The sequence below is a fragment of the Botrytis porri genome (genome assembly GCF_014898465.1).
Source record: "Botrytis porri strain MUCL 3234 chromosome Unknown BPOR_012, whole genome shotgun sequence".
NCBI classification, from domain to species: Eukaryota; Fungi; Ascomycota; class Leotiomycetes; order Helotiales; family Sclerotiniaceae; genus Botrytis; species Botrytis porri.
The window spans coordinates 1,355,481-1,372,675 of record NW_024066086.1 but is presented as its reverse complement, the minus strand read 5'-3'; the positions used below and the strand labels follow the sequence as shown (position 1 = coordinate 1,372,675).

The 17,195-nt window shown below is 41.9% G+C and overlaps 6 protein-coding genes across 6 annotated transcripts; 2 read left to right on the top strand and 4 right to left on the bottom strand.

Moving 5' to 3' along the window:
* Positions 1–320: 320 nt before the first annotated feature.
* EAF01_008927 (uncharacterized protein) lies at positions 321–1,357 on the bottom strand (the record flags this gene model as incomplete). The annotated part of the gene is made up of 3 exons (XM_038917183.1): positions 321–956; positions 1,137–1,262; positions 1,319–1,357. 3 exons carry the CDS (start codon positions 1,355–1,357, stop codon positions 321–323), a joined length of 801 nt encoding a protein of 266 aa, XP_038767577.1.
* A 2,056-nt stretch (positions 1,358–3,413) lies between these two features.
* EAF01_008926 (uncharacterized protein) lies at positions 3,414–5,181 on the bottom strand (the record flags this gene model as incomplete). The annotated part of the gene is made up of 2 exons (XM_038917182.1): positions 3,414–4,797; positions 4,829–5,181. The coding sequence occupies 2 exons, from the start codon at positions 5,179–5,181 to the stop codon at positions 3,414–3,416; spliced, it is 1,737 nt and encodes a 578-aa protein (XP_038767576.1).
* Positions 5,182–6,290: 1,109 nt separating this feature from the next.
* Positions 6,291–9,493, bottom strand: EAF01_008925 (uncharacterized protein). The gene is made up of 2 exons (XM_038917181.1): positions 8,430–9,493; positions 6,291–8,377 (listed from the first exon to the last, which is right to left on the bottom strand). The coding sequence occupies exons 1-2, from the start codon at positions 9,139–9,141 to the stop codon at positions 7,332–7,334; spliced, it is 1,758 nt and encodes a 585-aa protein (XP_038767575.1). The 5' UTR covers positions 9,142–9,493; the 3' UTR covers positions 6,291–7,331.
* Positions 9,494–11,429: 1,936 nt separating this feature from the next.
* On the bottom strand, positions 11,430–12,176 carry EAF01_008924 (uncharacterized protein; the record flags this gene model as incomplete). The annotated part of the gene is made up of 2 exons (XM_038917180.1): positions 11,430–12,080; positions 12,129–12,176. 2 exons carry the CDS (start codon positions 12,174–12,176, stop codon positions 11,430–11,432), a joined length of 699 nt encoding a protein of 232 aa, XP_038767574.1.
* Positions 12,177–12,665: 489 nt separating this feature from the next.
* On the top strand, positions 12,666–14,641 carry EAF01_008923 (uncharacterized protein; the record flags this gene model as incomplete). Its single annotated transcript, XM_038917179.1, has 2 exons — positions 12,666–13,266; positions 13,317–14,641. The coding sequence occupies 2 exons, from the start codon at positions 12,666–12,668 to the stop codon at positions 14,639–14,641; spliced, it is 1,926 nt and encodes a 641-aa protein (XP_038767573.1).
* A 659-nt stretch (positions 14,642–15,300) lies between these two features.
* Positions 15,301–16,134, top strand: EAF01_008922 (uncharacterized protein; the record flags this gene model as incomplete). The annotated part of the gene is made up of 3 exons (XM_038917178.1): positions 15,301–15,604; positions 15,736–15,867; positions 15,968–16,134. The coding sequence occupies 3 exons, from the start codon at positions 15,301–15,303 to the stop codon at positions 16,132–16,134; spliced, it is 603 nt and encodes a 200-aa protein (XP_038767572.1).
* Between the last annotated feature and the right edge of the window lie 1,061 nt (positions 16,135–17,195).

Here is a 17,195-nt window from a genome sequence, read left to right as displayed (position 1 = left end):
AGAAATGCAAGCCTCATAATGCTGTAAGACAGAATGGAATCTTCTGTGCACAAGCCACGGATTGAAGCACATATGCACGTGATACTGCAACTACCGGTAATCCATCTAGGTCCCAATTTTTGTTCTCGAATATTTCATTTTGTGAAAAGTCGTAGGCTGATGGATGACTCTACATGATCTCTTGTTCATTCAATATTACCAAACACACACATCGCTATCATTACCCATACTCCAAATCAATCCAAATCAATCCAACACGTGATACTCCGCAATCCGCATTCCCCCCACTCCGGTCTTCATTGAACCTCATCACTACCCCTTCATTCTTTATCATCACCAAACTTGTGACAAAGATCCTGAAAGCTCAACTCCAATTCAAAATATCTAGTCTCCTCTTTTCCAAGATCTCGCTGCAATTCCAAAACTCGATCATGGGAGCGACGTTCCTCGACCACACTTCGAATGATTTGCTCTTCTTTCTTCGCAGATGCAATCACTTGCTCGGAGTATCTTTCCTCCAGCATACGACATTTCCTCTCCAGTCCCTGATTTCTGTATTCTGATTCCTTGAGACGTGCCTCTAGCTCCACGGTAGCTTTTGCGATTCCCTTTTGTATTCTATCAGCTTCCGCATGAATGCTTGTTCGGCTGGCGTTGTTGATAGCTTTGGCGTCTCGCAACTCGATCTCCAGGGAATTGATCGTACTGGCACAGCTGCTATGATCTTTCTGTATATCTAAGAGAGCCCTTGAGATATCTTCGAATTCGGAGGACTTCGTAGCGAGAGCTTCTGTGGCTGTTGATAGCTCTTGTTCCTTTTCCCTCAAAGCCGCAGTGTTCTTGGCCAGTTTGGTGTTAAGCTTTGCTAGTGCTTTTGTGGAACCTTGTTTTATCTTTTGCAAGTCTGCAGAAGCTTGCTCTGCCTTGGTAGTCGTAGCCTCCAGATTAGCAGCCAACTACCCAAGTTCCTTCCTGTGCTTGGTCTCAGCATCTAATTTCGCTTGACGAAAGGCCTGTTCTTGTGCTATCGCTTCTTCTTTGAATTTGTCGATTATGTCTAGTAGTTCATCCGTCTTCTTTTCGTAGATACTGATATTTCTATCCACAACCTGTGTTACAGCCTCTACGAGCTTCACCTTCAGTTTCTCATCGCTTAGCTTAAGTTTGCGTAGAACAACTTGATGTTCAAGTTCGCTCGATCTTTCTTCTTCGGAACGGTATCTGTAGTTGTCGGTTTGATTTTTCTGGACGTACTCTCTAATCTGTTGTGTGATGTTAGCTAGAGTACGATATTAATAAGCTGCTGGAAACAACTTACCTCATATAGAGCTTGGAAGGGGTCTGGTCTTTCAGACATTTTTTTAACAAGAATCTTTATCGTAAAGAGTGGGAGTGTTTCAGAGTGCAGAACTTCGAGATCTGATCCTTAGACTAAGAGAGTTCTTGCAGAGGGAGACAATGGAAGATAGGATGATGTAGAAAGAGACAGTCTAAAGAAAATACTGTAAAAGGAGATTTTTTCGTGTCGAGAAAATCGTTGTTGTGATACAGAAAAGTGAAAAGATGCACATTAACTTTTCATTCTCCTCTAAGCTCGGGGTAAAGCTCCCTCGTCTCCGAGAATTCTGCCTGGCAAGCTTGTTATCAGTATGTCAATAGTCTATTTCTTGCGGTGAATCTTTATAGGTGAATGATGGAAAGTGAATTTCGTTGGAGGGATAAAGTCCGAGCTTGATAATTTTCTTTATAAGAGAAAGATAGATGTATATTAATATCATCTTATTACCATCAGTCAAGTTAATTAATGGTTTCAATTTGAAGAATGAACATATTGTTTGATCTAAGTTATTATCATCTAACAATAGTCTAATGAGACCTTTCTGTTACTCTGATTACCTCGAGGCATAAGTTGAATGTGATATGCACCCTTATAAGAGGTATCGAGGTATTTTTCTCCTAAATCTTAGAATATGTTTCTTTTTTATTGATAATTGATAGGTGTGCACAATACTCTCATCTCTCGAATAGATCATACTCATCCTCAACCTCTTTTGATTTTCTTGTCTTTAGAAGTCTAAAGCTAGTCTATTTTCTTCTACCTTGCTATGAAAATAGCATTTCGCGGGGCCTCGTTTAGTTAATATGTCATATATATCAATTTTTAATAACTTATAATCTTTTTTAAAAATATTATTCTCATCTCATCTCTGCATTCAACGCCAACACCTGCTGACTCGCTTATCTTATAGAGAGATTATGGAATTAACATCTCAGATATCGACATGATCCTGATTCTCTCTCCTTTTAAACGAGTGTATCGAATGTATCTCATAGTATTAGTGCAAGTTCTAACACTTGTTGAGGCATAATCTGGATTTCTTTTAAAGTGCTTTCAACACAGAATTCGGAATTAGATACCATTCTTCATTTCTCAAACAAGAATATTCTGCTACTTCTGTCTCGAATATGGGAGATAGTGATCTATAGTGATCTATCGTTAAACTCCCGAATAATATTGATAAAAAGCTCTTATTTGATCATATGTCGCTAAACTTTCTTCCGCTCGAAATCTACAATGAAAAATAGTTATAAGCGGCACCTCCCACTTCCTCATCATTCTATTTTGACACATAGATTTCCCTTCTCAAATATCGATAATCGAAACGTTCCTGTCTCGGGGATATAAAACACCACACTTCGCTCAATTGGGAGACGAGAGCGGTACTGATAAAATTATCTGAGGATATCAAATAAATGGCGTGACTCCAAAGAACCAAACTCTACTGGAGAGTAGGTAAGAAGAAAAATGGCTGAATCTCTTCTCAATAAGACGAAGAAACTTTCCTTCGTTGCCAGTATCTTTATGTACCTATAAATGGTATGTGCTTGACAGACTGTTTACAATATATAAGATAAACCGATCATGGTTAGAATTCTCTGACAGATTTCCTGGAAGTAAAGGATTTGCGCTCGCTAAAGAACTGAAAATATAGCATTGATTGCAGAATAAGTTCAAACTTGACATTTGGCGTTTTGCCTTGCGTGAAAGTATACAATCCTATCCGCGACGAATGTTGAAACACAAAAATAAATGGATTCTAACAAACAAATAAAAAGATGATGAAAACGGGAAATCCCAAAGCAATTTTTTTACATCTAAATCTATTGTGGCATATATGGCAAAAAATAGCAAATCCAACCCATGAACAAACAGTACTCCCATACCCAAACGCCCACCATTCTATTCTATCATTTTCTAGATCCATCAAACCTTTACAAGGATGGTAAATAATAGTATATCGACAAAATGAAAAATGCAGACAAAAACAACACAAAAAACATAACGAATATAACAAAACAAAACAGCAACGACAACATATCAAAAAATCATACCTTTCCCAAGCCACCTACCTCTATCCAATATATCCACTTCCAGACGGCTTGTCTCGCCTCGAATTTTTTGATGGGTCTTCAACAACCTTTTTTGTACTCCTAGATCGTAGTGGTCGATTATCACTACTAGAAGTATTTCGATCATCCGATGAAGTCGATGGAACAGTACTAAGAGAGTCGCGTGTTCTTGGTTCTGCAGTTCTGCTGCTACGCGAAGGTTCTGCTCTCCTCTCAACTCTGGGAGGAGCTTGCTCGCCTCTGTCTCTTTCTCTGTCACCCCTTTCTCTGTCACCTCTTTCTCTTTCACCTCTTACTTTATCACCTCTTTCTCTATCACCTCTTTCTCCGCCCCTCTCTCTATCACCTCTTTCTGTATCGCCTCTTTCGCGGCGGGGTCCACGTATCGGCATCTGTATATACTCAGGACTGGAACTTGCAGCTAAATTTCGACGCCCATCTGTTGTAATGGGTCTTCTAGCATCTACTCTCGAGGATGATCGAGATATATCGATTGGGTTGCTTGGCTGTAGTGAGCGCGACTTGTCAGAGGTCTCACGTTGTTCTCTTCTGTCTTCCTCTTTATCTCTTCTTTCAGACCTTTCTGGTTGTTTTCCTTTTCCTTTACCTTCATCTTTATCTCTTCTTTCAGATCTGTCTTTCTCCCTTTCTCCCCTTTCTCTCCTTTCTCCCCTTTCGGACCTTCTTGGTTCTTTTTCTTTACCTTCCTCTTTATCTCTTCTTTCAGATTCTTTTGCTCTTTCTCTTTCTCTCCGTCTGCGTCTTTCTGATTGCTCTTCAGGAGTCTCTTCTTGGCTTGAATGCTGATCATCTCGTCTATCGCCCCTTCTATCTCTGCTTCTACTTCTATCGCCTCTTCCATTCCCACTTGGAGTTTCACGTCTCGACCCACTTGTTCCTCCTGTTACTTTACTTGGAACTGCGGATGGGGCTCTATCACTTTGCGATTGAGATTCACTAGCTGAAGTAATTGCCGCGTCCGAACCATTCGGGTTATCCTTAATCAGATCGATTGCGGCACTTATAATTTCGGCATCGCAATCCAACCCCGGGTCTCTATATTGGGCCCATGTCCGTTCACTCGGTTCCCACAGTCCCACAATCTTGGCCCTTTCCATATCTCTGCTTCTTTTCATGATCCAAAATCTCATTTCTGTCGATGCACATGTGACTGCATACATAAAAAGTATATCAGGGTTATCCTTCAGCCATTGGCGACAATATCCTTCTACTTGATTCTCGACCTCGGCAAGTTCACCTGGTGTCATGTAGTCTCTGCCTTTTGGATGTCTTTTTGCTTCAATCATCATCAAAGGCTGTTGGAGCATGTAATGAGTGATATAACCCAGTAAATTATCCGCTTGTTTTTCTGGACCCTTCCTTGCACTGACTCCGAATTGAGATTTCAAGAAAAAACCGTTGTTCCGAAAATACGTCGTTTAACCATCGCTCAAAGAATCCTACTGTTGCGGATTCCTTTGCATTGTTTCCCCCGATATCAAGGTTTGATCTCGCGGTGAGATAATCTTCCTCTAGACGACGAGTAATAAGACCATGGTTTCTCCATGTACGTTTGTCGATATGTGCATTCCAATCGCGCTTCGCCTTTTCATACGTCGAGCTTGCCGATTTATTTCTCAAGTGGGGTCTAATACCTTCATACCATCTCACTTTCCTTTTAATTCTTTCCGTCTCTTTTTCCCTTACGTCAGGGTCGACAGGTACCTCTTCCAGCGGAGTTGGCACCGTCCGCCAGTTAGACGCAGACATTTTTCGTAAGAAGGAAAGAGTAAACTTTCTATATATAAAAAGTTAGTATGTATGATATACTCATATGTAGCAGTTCAATCCTGAGTCAAGGTTGCGATCCTCATACTTTACTGAATTGCAATATATATATCAACTTTCAAATTTGCATCCGCTGTATCCGAACTAATTCTCCAAGAACACTCTCGATTTCAACTCAAAAAATTCGTTTATACTTCAAACAGATAATGAGAGTAGTGATTATAAATGTAGTTCGTGTAATGTTGCTATGATACGAATTGATCGTCGTCGAGTTGGCTCTCTTTATATTGAAGTCCTAGTGCTTCATCAGAATAATATCCAACAAATACATTGCCGTTACGTAAAGACCTCATCCCAAATCACCGGACCTACTACTATTCTCAATAATCTTCACGTATATGCTGGAGTCGTTAGTGTAGGACAAAAGAGGCTTAAGATTCTAACGTGAAAGTAACGATACTCCCGACAAAATTTTGGGCGCAGTATCAATCTCGTGAAATTAGTGTCCGAGAGATAGATCCTTACTGGATGAAGCTCATGCCTTTCATCAACTATAGGACACGACTAAGGTCTCCTAAACAGGTTTGTGGGGCTTGGCCTGAACTTTTTGTCAAATCCAAGTTCGTAGCACGACCGGCTGTCCTCCAACTGTCCTGCTAGCATACATGGGAAAGGGGCGCGGAGGGCCCATGACAGACGACCCTAAACGCCAACCTTATCGTTCGTAAGTCGATTTGGTTGGGTTGGGTCTCGTAAGCAGGTTACGGCGTTAGACGCTACAGCCTTTCACAGTGGATACTTGACTACAAGCGAGAGGACAAGCGATGGTCAAGAGGTTGTGCACCCGAAAGGGAAGATCAATATAGGAATAGCTATGCAATGTTCGTTACATGACTTTTAAATTATTTAGACTTGGGATGAAAAATATGAAGAATCTTCTATAATGATAAGTGAGAACATTTAGCTACCACATTATTTTATTTTCATGACATTTCCTTTCTTCGTGATACTACCACATCAATAAATGATAACTATTATTAATTGACGCTACCCACGAGAGCGTATCAACATCATTACAATCCGCATACTCATTAGTCTGTGTAGCTCGCATTGAATCTCAAAATTGGTCCTAGCCACGTATCATAATCCTCACTCTTCCCCACCTTCCCACCCCATCTCAGCACGCTTGCGAAAAATCGATAATCACCATCTCCTACATTGTAGCTCACTCCATCATCACCAGTAACTTGTGCACTCGTCCAATACTGGATATAATTACCTGGCTGTATTGGGCCACTTGCTACCGTCGCCGTACGGTTCGTGTAAGTCCCAAAAGATAGATAACCAAAGATGGACGATTTGGGAGTGGATTGAGAAGAGATGTAGGGGAAGCTTTGAGATGTGTTGAACGCGTGTGTGTTAGCTGTAATATTTGTATTGGCGGGTAAGAGATCGAATCTGAACGCAAGTGTATATTGTTGTGGAATATCAGCAGCTATTCCATATTGTCTGGTGGGATTGATCTCGAGGAACCCGGTATCTTTTTCCGGTGTTCCAGCTGAATTGAAACCAGCAACCTGGATAACCGAGAAGTATGATGCATTGAATACTGAATAGGGTGGTCCGATGTAGGGGACTGTATATGCTTCACCGGCAGAAGAGCTGACCTTGATGAAACCACCGAAGACGGGAAGATTTGATGCAACGATGCCCATGGGGGGAAGAATAGAAAAATCAACGGTTTTAGACTCACCACCTGCGAGAGTGACCGTAGGGGTGGGGAAAACACCAGTTCCATAAAGCGCAATCTGGTTGTAGTTTCGTCCGGACAATTGGCCATCCGTGTAGCCAGCACCGATATGAGATAGAGTGTAGGTCTTACTAGATCCTGAGACATTATCAATGGTGATATTTGCAGCCCCAAAAACAGTATGTGTAACATCATCTCCAAGAATGATCTGCCCGGGAGAAATTGTGGTTTGCGCAAAGATAGCATCATATGCATTGATGAGACCCGCACCCTGTTGTGCAGTCGCAGAAAGGATTGTACTATTCCAGACCCAATTGACAGGCCTAGCTGTGGTTTGTAGTAGATCCAATATTTGAGATGTGCTGGCGGTGGAAATTGGGATTTAACGAGCGCAAAACTTCCTGCGACATAGGGAGTGGCCATTGAAGTCCCAGATAAAATCGCGTAATTGGAATTTCGGCCTAGAGGATAGGTCGAGAGGATATGTCCGCCAGGTGCAGAAATTTGTGGGTTTTAAATCATAAGTGAAATGAGTCGGACCGAAATTCGAGTAATAATCAACCAAGCCTCCTGAGTGTTGCGGAGGGCTCTTGAATTGGTTTCCCGTGAATCTTAAAGTGTAGTTAGGAAAACCTCCAACCGAACCATGATTGTTGACAAGAGTAATTCCATCATCGGTGTTGAGATTGATATATTGTACTGCGCCAAAGTACGAAGGACTGAAGACGTTATACTCGAGTAAGTAAGAATTTGCGATGTCTGAATTGTAGCCCACGACATAGACAGGTTTTACCTTACTTGAACCCCAATTCGAAGCAATCGAGTTCGGATTGCAGTAAGTAGTCGTTTTGAATGCCTCGAAAGCAAAGATTGTGGCATTTAAAAGACCACTTTGACTGACAGTATTGAGAGCAATAGTCCATGCTGAGCTATCACACCCATCAGATACAAGATATACATATACAGAAACAGTAAGGTTGACTGGCCAGACAGATGCATAACCGAGAGTGGAATTGGCAGAATCCAAGGCCGGATAGACAAGCGGAAAATCTCTGTTTGCAATGGCTCCAACAGCGATGGCACCAGGCTCCGTGGAAGGGTAATCTGCAGTGAATAACTCTGTAGCATATTGACCTAGAGAGCCTTCATTCCCGACTGCCACAATCACAGCAATTCCGGCTTGGGTAATGCTCTGTACAACAGAAGCCAATGGATCTGGGGTCGAAGGGTATTCAGTTCCAACCGCAAGAGACATGCTGATAATATCAACACCATCTTCTTGTGCTTTCAACATGCCGGCCATAATAGTGTCACTGCCGCCTGCATTTGCACAATCAAAAGTACGATACATGTAGAGATGAGATTCGGGAGCAACACCGCTGATTGGAAAATAGCCATTTTCAGATATGGGATCCATTCCAAGAATACCTAAAGAACATTAGCTTGTCATCAAATAGCGAAGGGGACAAAATCTGCCCACCTGACACGTGGGTTCCGTGCCCTCCAGTGAGACAAGTGGATAAAGGGTCTGGACTACCCCCCAAAGTTCCGTTATCGTTTACAAAAGAGTATCCGCCAGTTATTTTGAACCCCGTTCCAAATCCTCCACCTAGAGCAGGATGGCGATAATCAACCCCAGTATCTATAATCCCGGTTTTGATTCCTTTGCCTTTGATGCCTTTTGCATGTAGCTTATCGACACCGCCCATCTTGAGAGCTGAGGCTAAATTTCCTGTTCCAGTCGCCGTTGATTGTCTTTTGTGTAACAACGGAATGTTTGCATTGAAACTATCCTCGTTTGTGGAATTCGGAAGTACACCGGGACGAGGGACTTCGTGAACTGGCCAGACACCTACTACTCCAGAGATTTCTGAAAGTTGTCGTTGCAAGTCCACATTGGTGCCACTTTGGGTGACAAAGACAGAAAGCCCTACAAATGCTACAGAATCGAATTCATGAAGGACATCGTAGCTGATTGACGCCGCACGTTTGTGGAAGGTATGACGAAGATCTCGTCTAGAGAGAGAGGTGTCAACTCCCCTTTCCAGTTCAATAATGAATGCCTTATCAATAGTGTTGACTTTTGAATATAAGGTACTATCATCCGTGTTTCTGTATCTCAAGTTACTTTCTGGTAAAGTGACTCCATTTACAGCAGCAACAAAAGCTAGTAACGATGAAGAAAGAAGCATATTCCGGGTCTTCAGAGGAATCCAAATAACTAAGTGACACACACTTTGGAAGAATGATAAGTGGTGATGACATAGAGCGAGCTTCTTTATAGTTCAGTCGCACTTGACCGCTCTGGACTATTACATTGTGTAATTGGGAGGGGGGAGACAATGATTCGGACGGCCCGCAACCCTGTTGGCTTAGCAATACTGACATGTAATCCACTTATTTTTCAAACAACTGTCATTGAAGTTTTGGTTCATCTAATATCATATAAGTATGGACAGAGTTGAGAAGAACCGTTTGTAGATTCCAGAGACTCAGTACCAACGCGATGATGTATGATGATTGGATTGAATGCATATCGAGGTCGGAATTGAAGCTCATCGAAACTACAACAATTGTCGGTCTTGACTAATATTGGATTCAGTACTGCATGTCGATGAAGTGATTTTGCGTAGATTACCATGCATATGAGATGAAGGTTAAGAAGATACTAGGATTTAGACCGGGTATGGTTAGACCTTCAGGAGGCTTGCAAATTAAAGAGTGGAGACAGGAATATGTGAGATTAAGCTTTATTCCCACAATTTCCTTGCAGGCTCACGAGATCTGACCCAATCCTGGCTGATGATTATACATGCATTCAAAGTTGTCGATTTAAAATGGGCAGAAATGAATTTCACGACACTCGATGTCTAGATAACATCCACAAGTCTTGACAGGGAGCAAAGATTTGGCCAATCGCGAGGCGCTGATGTTGTGCTGAACAACCTCAATACAGACAGGGGTCTTTATCAAAAGATGGAACCGAATTCGTTGATCGTCTCATGTCCACTGGGACTCGAGCAGGGTCCCAGGCACTCCATGCATCTAAAAGTTAAAAGAGAAGGTGCTATACACACTCCGGACCGTTATTTTGTAACAGCAAAACGCATTCGATAAGGAAAGTGATGACTTCTGCAGAACAGAACATGTCATATTTATTCATGTAACTGTAGCTGGAAGAACATACTTATTACTTCCTGATTTGGATCCAGCAGCATAAACGAGATACTGCTCTAGATCTATCAGAAACGGAGAACATCTCTTCAAACTGGTATGATTGTAACGCAGGCAAAGAGGAAAAAACAATGTCTAACCCTATCAGCTGACATTGTACAAGCCGACGATAAGCAATATTCTGCCCGGATATCCAACTAATGCTGTAATTGACTGGGTGTCAAATCAGACCAAGTTCGACTTCGACTGATAAGCATATAGCCATCGAACCTTGCCTCAAACGTTGGGTTTTGACATGCGGTTCGAATCGGGACACCCGCTACAACAAAAGTTGCTAGGCGCTGCAAGGAATCCTCGTTAACACAACAGCCCAACTTTCTGCATATAATGTCTGCATCTAACATTGAGAGGCGTTTCTATGCCGGGCACGCAGGACTTGCATTTAATTGCTGGATCTCGTTTGATTAGATAGAGTCCTGTCTTCGGATGCGGTTGAGCCACATGGTTGCATATATACTGCAAATGAATTCTTCAGAAATGCTTCTATCTAGTTGGAGCAGCATGATTTGAGTCTGACGCTCGTCTCTTGCCACCTAGGTGCTTTAAATACCGAAAAAGAACGTCTGCAGCATGAAGTATTAGGAGAGTCATGATTTGTTGATTTGGATCTTGTAATACATGTAGGTAGTTCTAAGAAGAGTCTCGATTGCATTTTAGCGTCAATGAGATCCTAGGACGTTTTAGGAGCAAGGTCAGGAACAGATTTCGATTTAGATGTTAATCCGCAGCTCGGCCTTCTGAATGCGCTAAGGGTACATATCGACACCACTTCCAGGCAAGTTGACCAGGCTGACTGAACGTACCTGCAGGTGTCCTCGTATTGATATAAAGCACACTTGAATGGACGATTCATTGCATTGTCTAGAAAAACTTTGGGAATATCGGGGTTCATTGGAAATAAAGATGATAGCATATACAATTGCTTACGAGCGTTATTTGAAGAGTTCCCTGAAAGCATTGGCAGAAACCATATCCATGAAGGAGTTACATCGGTCGGCCGTCAACCAAATAGGTCAGTACGATGTCTCATTGAGCGAACAATCATGGCTATGCATGTTGGCATTCTAGAGACTTGTTCTTTCGACCATTGAAATCCCAGAGTGTTGGTCTTTTTATTTCCAGAGTATTAGTGGAATAGAATTTGTAAGAACCAACTGGATTCTGTCAGGGAAGATAGTCGGTTTGACGTGATGATCTATATCGTCTCTGTAGTGATGAACTTATAATGGACACGTTCCTTTGACCTTTAGCGAGTTTTCTTGCCATTGATTGATGGCTGTGAAGTCGCATTTTTCACTTCCCATTTCTCCCACCCAGCCTGGCATAAATCTTCCTCCACAACTAGATCTCTCATTCGGAATAGTCTCGTCACTGGCAGATCTAAAATCCATGCAAGTAATCCTGACTTTCTCACAACAGTTGTGAATAAGAACCATAATGTAGCACTCCCTGCTCCAGCTAAACAACCAACAATTACCTGCTTTGGTGTGTGATAGTTTAAATAGATTCTGCTCCAAGCTACCAGTCCGGCATTGATCAAAAACAGTCCGGATAGACCAATCCGGGACGTGATACTCAATGGAGTATGCGAAGGTGCTGGCTTCCTTGGGACATGTCGAAAAAGCAAAAATAATGTCAAGCTTATTGAGAAGAAAGCCACAAATTGGGAGTGGGAGGATGGCATTCCATAGCCTTTTCCATGCATTTGTTTTGGGCGTTCTTCCTTCAGTATACGTTTTAGAATAAAGTTCAACGCCTCACACGCCATTTGTCCACCAAACATCATGAGAATTTCGATTTCACGCGTCGACCAAATGAGAGTGGCATACACAACGCATAGGCCTTGGGGTACGAGAGCCAGCCATGCGCAGAAGTAGGAGACTGGGTCATTAGGATCCTGAGTTCAATTAGCATAGTTCGCATGGAAAGGAGAGCTAGCACGTACATAATGAACATGCGTCAAGGAAAGTGAGGCTAATGGAGTTTCTGCCATGTTGATAATCTCGCGCTGAATGTTCCAAATAGATCGCGCTCCTTGTGGACACTTTTCACAATTGAAGCTCAAAATTCGTTATTTGGGGGACTGCTAGGTGAAATCTGTTACCTCGTTTCTATGTGGGTATTCAATGTGATACCCTCAATGGGCATCAAAGCTACAAATTTTATATCTTGGCCGGTGACTAAGACGGTGGGTTTTCAGATCCTTAAAAGCGGCAACATGTTTGTGCTAAAGCGGCTCTGCAAAATACTTTCATCATCCTCAGATTGCGCCCCATTATAATTATTATCAATACACATCCGCCACTGAGAATATCTTTCACTTACTCTCCCTAACTTTCAGAACCGTGAAGTCTGGATGTCTTGGTCGTTTCGCTCATATTTATGACCTTGGTGGTCGAATCACTTCTACTACCTAGAGAACCTAGAGCAGAAGTTGTTCTGTTAGCCTGTTTCGCTGTTCGTCCTTTTGTCTCCTACCAAGATGGAGGATCAGCGAACAGAGGAGTTTGAATGCGTCGCCGCTATCTTTCCTGAAATCGAATTTAACTCCACTAATAAGTTTCGCGCATCCATCGAACTATCTGTTAAGCCTGGGAACCCGGTCACCGTCTCGTTTCCCACTGCATCCGATGGTGTGCTAAACTTCCCTACCCCGCCATTGTCTGCCAGTTCTGACAATGCGGAGGGCAATGCAACCAATAATCCTTTAGCTAATAATACCGAATCGCACGAAATCACGTATTTACCATCGCTGCAGCTGCATATTACTTTACCAGAAGGTTATCCGGAAACTGAGCCTCCCAAGTTTGAGCTGTCTACAACACCCGCATGGCTTCCACGAACGCGCCTTGATGAACTTGAGGCCGATGGAGTTCGCATGTGGGAAGACATGGGTCACGATTTGGTGGTATTCGCATACATTGATTCACTACAACAAGGAGCTGAGAATGCCTTTGGTTATGGCGAGGAGGACAAAATGTTGGAGATTCCACAAGATGATAAGATCGCTTTGCTCGATTTCGACATCAAATCTATACAAGAAGCATTTGACAAGGGAACCTACGATTGCGGTATCTGTCTTGGTAGTGTGACACTGGCTTATTGATCCATCTAATTGCTGACTTGCCTTTAGATCCAAAGAAGGGTTCCGCTTGTCACAAAATGATCGATTGCGGGCACGTCTTTTGCATCGAATGTTTACAGGATTTTTATAACAATGCAATCAAAGAGGGGGATCTAATATCAGTCCGTTGCTTGGCCCCGAATTGCGCCAAAGAGCGAGCCGAAAAGTCCACCAAAAAGTCTCGAAAGTCGAAAACTCAATTGAGTCCCAGCGAACTTCTCCAGATACCCCTTGAACATGATGTTGTCACACGCTTTGTCAAACTCAAACATAAAGCTCAACTTGAATCTGATAAAAACACTGTTTACTGCCCACGAGCTTGGTGTAGTGGAGCCGCCAGGTCAAAGAAATATCGCAAACCAGAAGGTCTTGAGGACGATGAAAGCTCAGACTATGAATCCGAAACAGAGATGAAAGGAAAGGGAAAGGGTTTTGTTGCAGGGGCGGATCTTATTGCAATCTGCGAAGACTGTTCTTATGCTTTCTGCAGTCGATGTTTACAGGGATGGCATGGAGAATTCAAGGCTTGCACTCCAAAGAGAGAGAAAGAAGAGCTTTCTGAAGAAGAAAAGGCTTCGCTGGAATACATGCAGCTTCACACCACACCTTGCCCCACATGTGCCGCCCCGGTGCAGAAAACACACGGGTGTAACCACATGATATGTTTCAGATGCAATTCCCATTTCTGTTATCTCTGCTCTGCTTGGCTGGAACCAGCAAATCCTTACAAGCATTTTAATCAAGATACTACGGGCTGCTATCAGCGACTTTGGGAACTCGAAGCAGGTGATGGGGACGATGTGGGGCGCGGTTTTGGTGGTGGAGTACAGGAAGTAGTCATTGAGGTCCCTCGGGAGGAAGAGATGGAAGAACCTGAGGTGGAGGAACCAGAGCAGGACGCTCAGGAGCCTGACGAAGAAATTGAGCAAGGCGAACGACAGGAAGTAGAAAGACAAGCCCCTCTTGTCTTACGTCTAAATCAGCCTCGTCAGGTTGCACAGCCTGCCCCCGCAGTCCCTGATGCCCCACAGGCACGTCGCGGGCAACACAATAGAGGAAATCGACAAAATCAGGGTCGTGGTAATGGGGCTCCTCGTGGTCGTGGTCGTGGTATGAATAGACAAGAAATTCTACGGCAAGGGGCTGGCAGAGGTCGAGGTCGAGGCCGAGGCGGAGATAACATAATTGCGGATGCCGAGGATCAAGATCAGCATGCAGCAAACCAGGCTTGGGTCCAAAGATTTGTACGCATGGCATTAAATGACGAAGAAGATCAGTTAGAATGGGATGATGATGAAGAAAATCATGCCGCCTGGGAGATACCAGTTCGGTAACACATATGATAATTATTAATCGAGTCGAACCAAGGACGTGGATTGCGATGGCGCTGGTGATAGAAATTACACATTTAGTGGCGTTAAATGGTCTGTCGTTTTAGACGATTGGGATATCTTGGTTTGCATATTAGCGAAGGGGGTTCATGAAGGAGTACTTTGATCTGGCTGAAACATTTGACATGATAAAAACTTTATCTAGTAATTAAGAGATATTACTCAATAAGTGCCCACATAAGGGTCGTAATGTATCAATCTCTTTTGATCTCTTTCAATTTAGGAAGCATCTCGTCGAAAGGGACGTATATTCAACTACCAAAGGTGCAATCTTTTGCGACATTCACAGCAGCAATTTAAGACATGGATAGAAGCTCTAGTGAGCCTTATCTATCAAAAGTCAAAGTAACAATTCGATTTGAGACATTGGGCTTTTTGAAATACAAAACATTGGACATTGAAAAATCCAGTAACTCAGCCATTAGTCCCTGGCTATGATCGCTACTATCGATGACATCACGACTTAATAAGCTGACACGAACAACATATAACACCATAGTACCTTTGGATCAAATCACGCAGAATGTACAACGTCTAAATTTATAGTGTCTTAACAATCTCGAAATTGACAACCAACCTTAACAATCCCTTCATCTCCAAAAATGTCAACAGGTCCCTCCACCACTACACCCGCCACCAATCATGAACCTCACCCTGATCCCATCGCTCTCACTTCAACTCCTGAAAATCTTAAAGAAATAAACTATACACCTGATCCCACAAAATCTATCTCCCTCTCCCCTTCGCGTCAGAAGATCGTAACAAGTATTACATCGCTATATAGCGGGAGTTGTGTGGAAGGAGGCACCGGGGAGGAAGATATGCATGTTTATTCTGAAAAGGCAATTTATGATGATCCATGGAGTTATTGCGATACGAGGTTTAAGATTGCCGGACAGTGGTATGGTTAGTTGTCCCCGGTGAAAGATGTGAATAGTGGTTTGATCCTGAGATGAGTTCGAAGTGCGAGGAATTTCAAATCCAGATTTGAGGAACAGACTTATAAGAAAGGAAACTAATTCGACATGGTTCAATAGGGATACCTATGATAATGGGATCATCCGAAACTCTTGCCACGGAAGTCGTGATGTCTTCGGATGATGAGATTGTGTTTAAATTGCGGCAGGAATATAGGCCAAAACTCTTGCCCAAAGGAAAGGCTGTTGATAGTATGTACTTTCTTCTCTTTTCGGTTATTTATCTCCTTAGAATCTTTTCCTTCTAGTCAATTTTGACGAGGTAGATAAATACAGAGCTTACCCAAAATAGGTCTCGTAAGTTTGAAACTCGTGAAAGAAGGAGATGAAGAGAAAGTTATTTATCATAAGGATATGTGGAATGAAAAGGATTATAGTCACGAGGGGTTAGGAAAAGTGTTTAAGACGCTGAATGGAGATCATTTGACGGGCATTACGAGACCTCCAAAGAGTTTGTAGAGGCACAATATTGTCTCTGAGCCTGATTAGTGGGCAGGGTAGGCAGGGAGGGCATCAAGGGGTAATTGGCAGGAAATGTCTTTTTCTTATTTCTTCTTTATAATCGTATTTGGAAGCGAGTGGAAATTTTCCATCTATACTTTACAGATGATTACCAATGGCAGCTTGCCATTTCTTTTTGTGGGGAAGGCACAATAGTTTAGGCTGCGCAAAACTAATCTACACTACTAGATGATGTTCAGATAATTCAATATGCAAATACTCTATTAAGAATCCTTCCTATCCTTTATACTATCTACCAAGCCTTGCTTTGTGGTAGTCCCGCTTCATTGCCTCTAATTCGTATGATCAACTGTGTTATATCATCTCTCTCTTCTTCACATTGTCCTGTGATCAATAACTTCAGCCATGCTCTTCGACCTAATAGTTGGCTCTCGTTATGGTCAAGTGTAACATACTGCTTTAAAATCGCTGACGGGGTCCCCTCCTCCAAATGAATCTTCTAATAGAATGCTACTTCTATCCATCAATCTTTGGAGATACTCCTTCAATCTATCATGATATCCATTCAACCCATAGCTAGCATTTCCAAACTACAGATTCAGTTCTAGCCTAGCTACACATTCATAATACAGTTTTTGTTGAGCAGACTTGGTAAGATGTGTATATATAATATGTATAAGTAAAAGAATTATTTATTTCTATCTATCCTTTTTATATGAAAAGAGAATTACTATATCTATATATATATACTATTTCTATTTATATACTTCATATATATATAAAGTAAAGTATAACATATAATATTATATTATTAATTATAACGTAGTTTATCATCGAGTGGATTATATTATTAAGTAGGTTATTATAAATATATATAAAATTTGTTTGTATATAACCATGCACTTTCTTTATTTAATAATATCATTTTATAAAATTTGAAATTATGAAATCTAATTATATAAATATTATAGAAATTTAATTTGCTTTTTAAAATTTTAATTAATATAAAAATTATTATTAAAATAATATTTTTATAATGAAAATTGTGACAATTTATG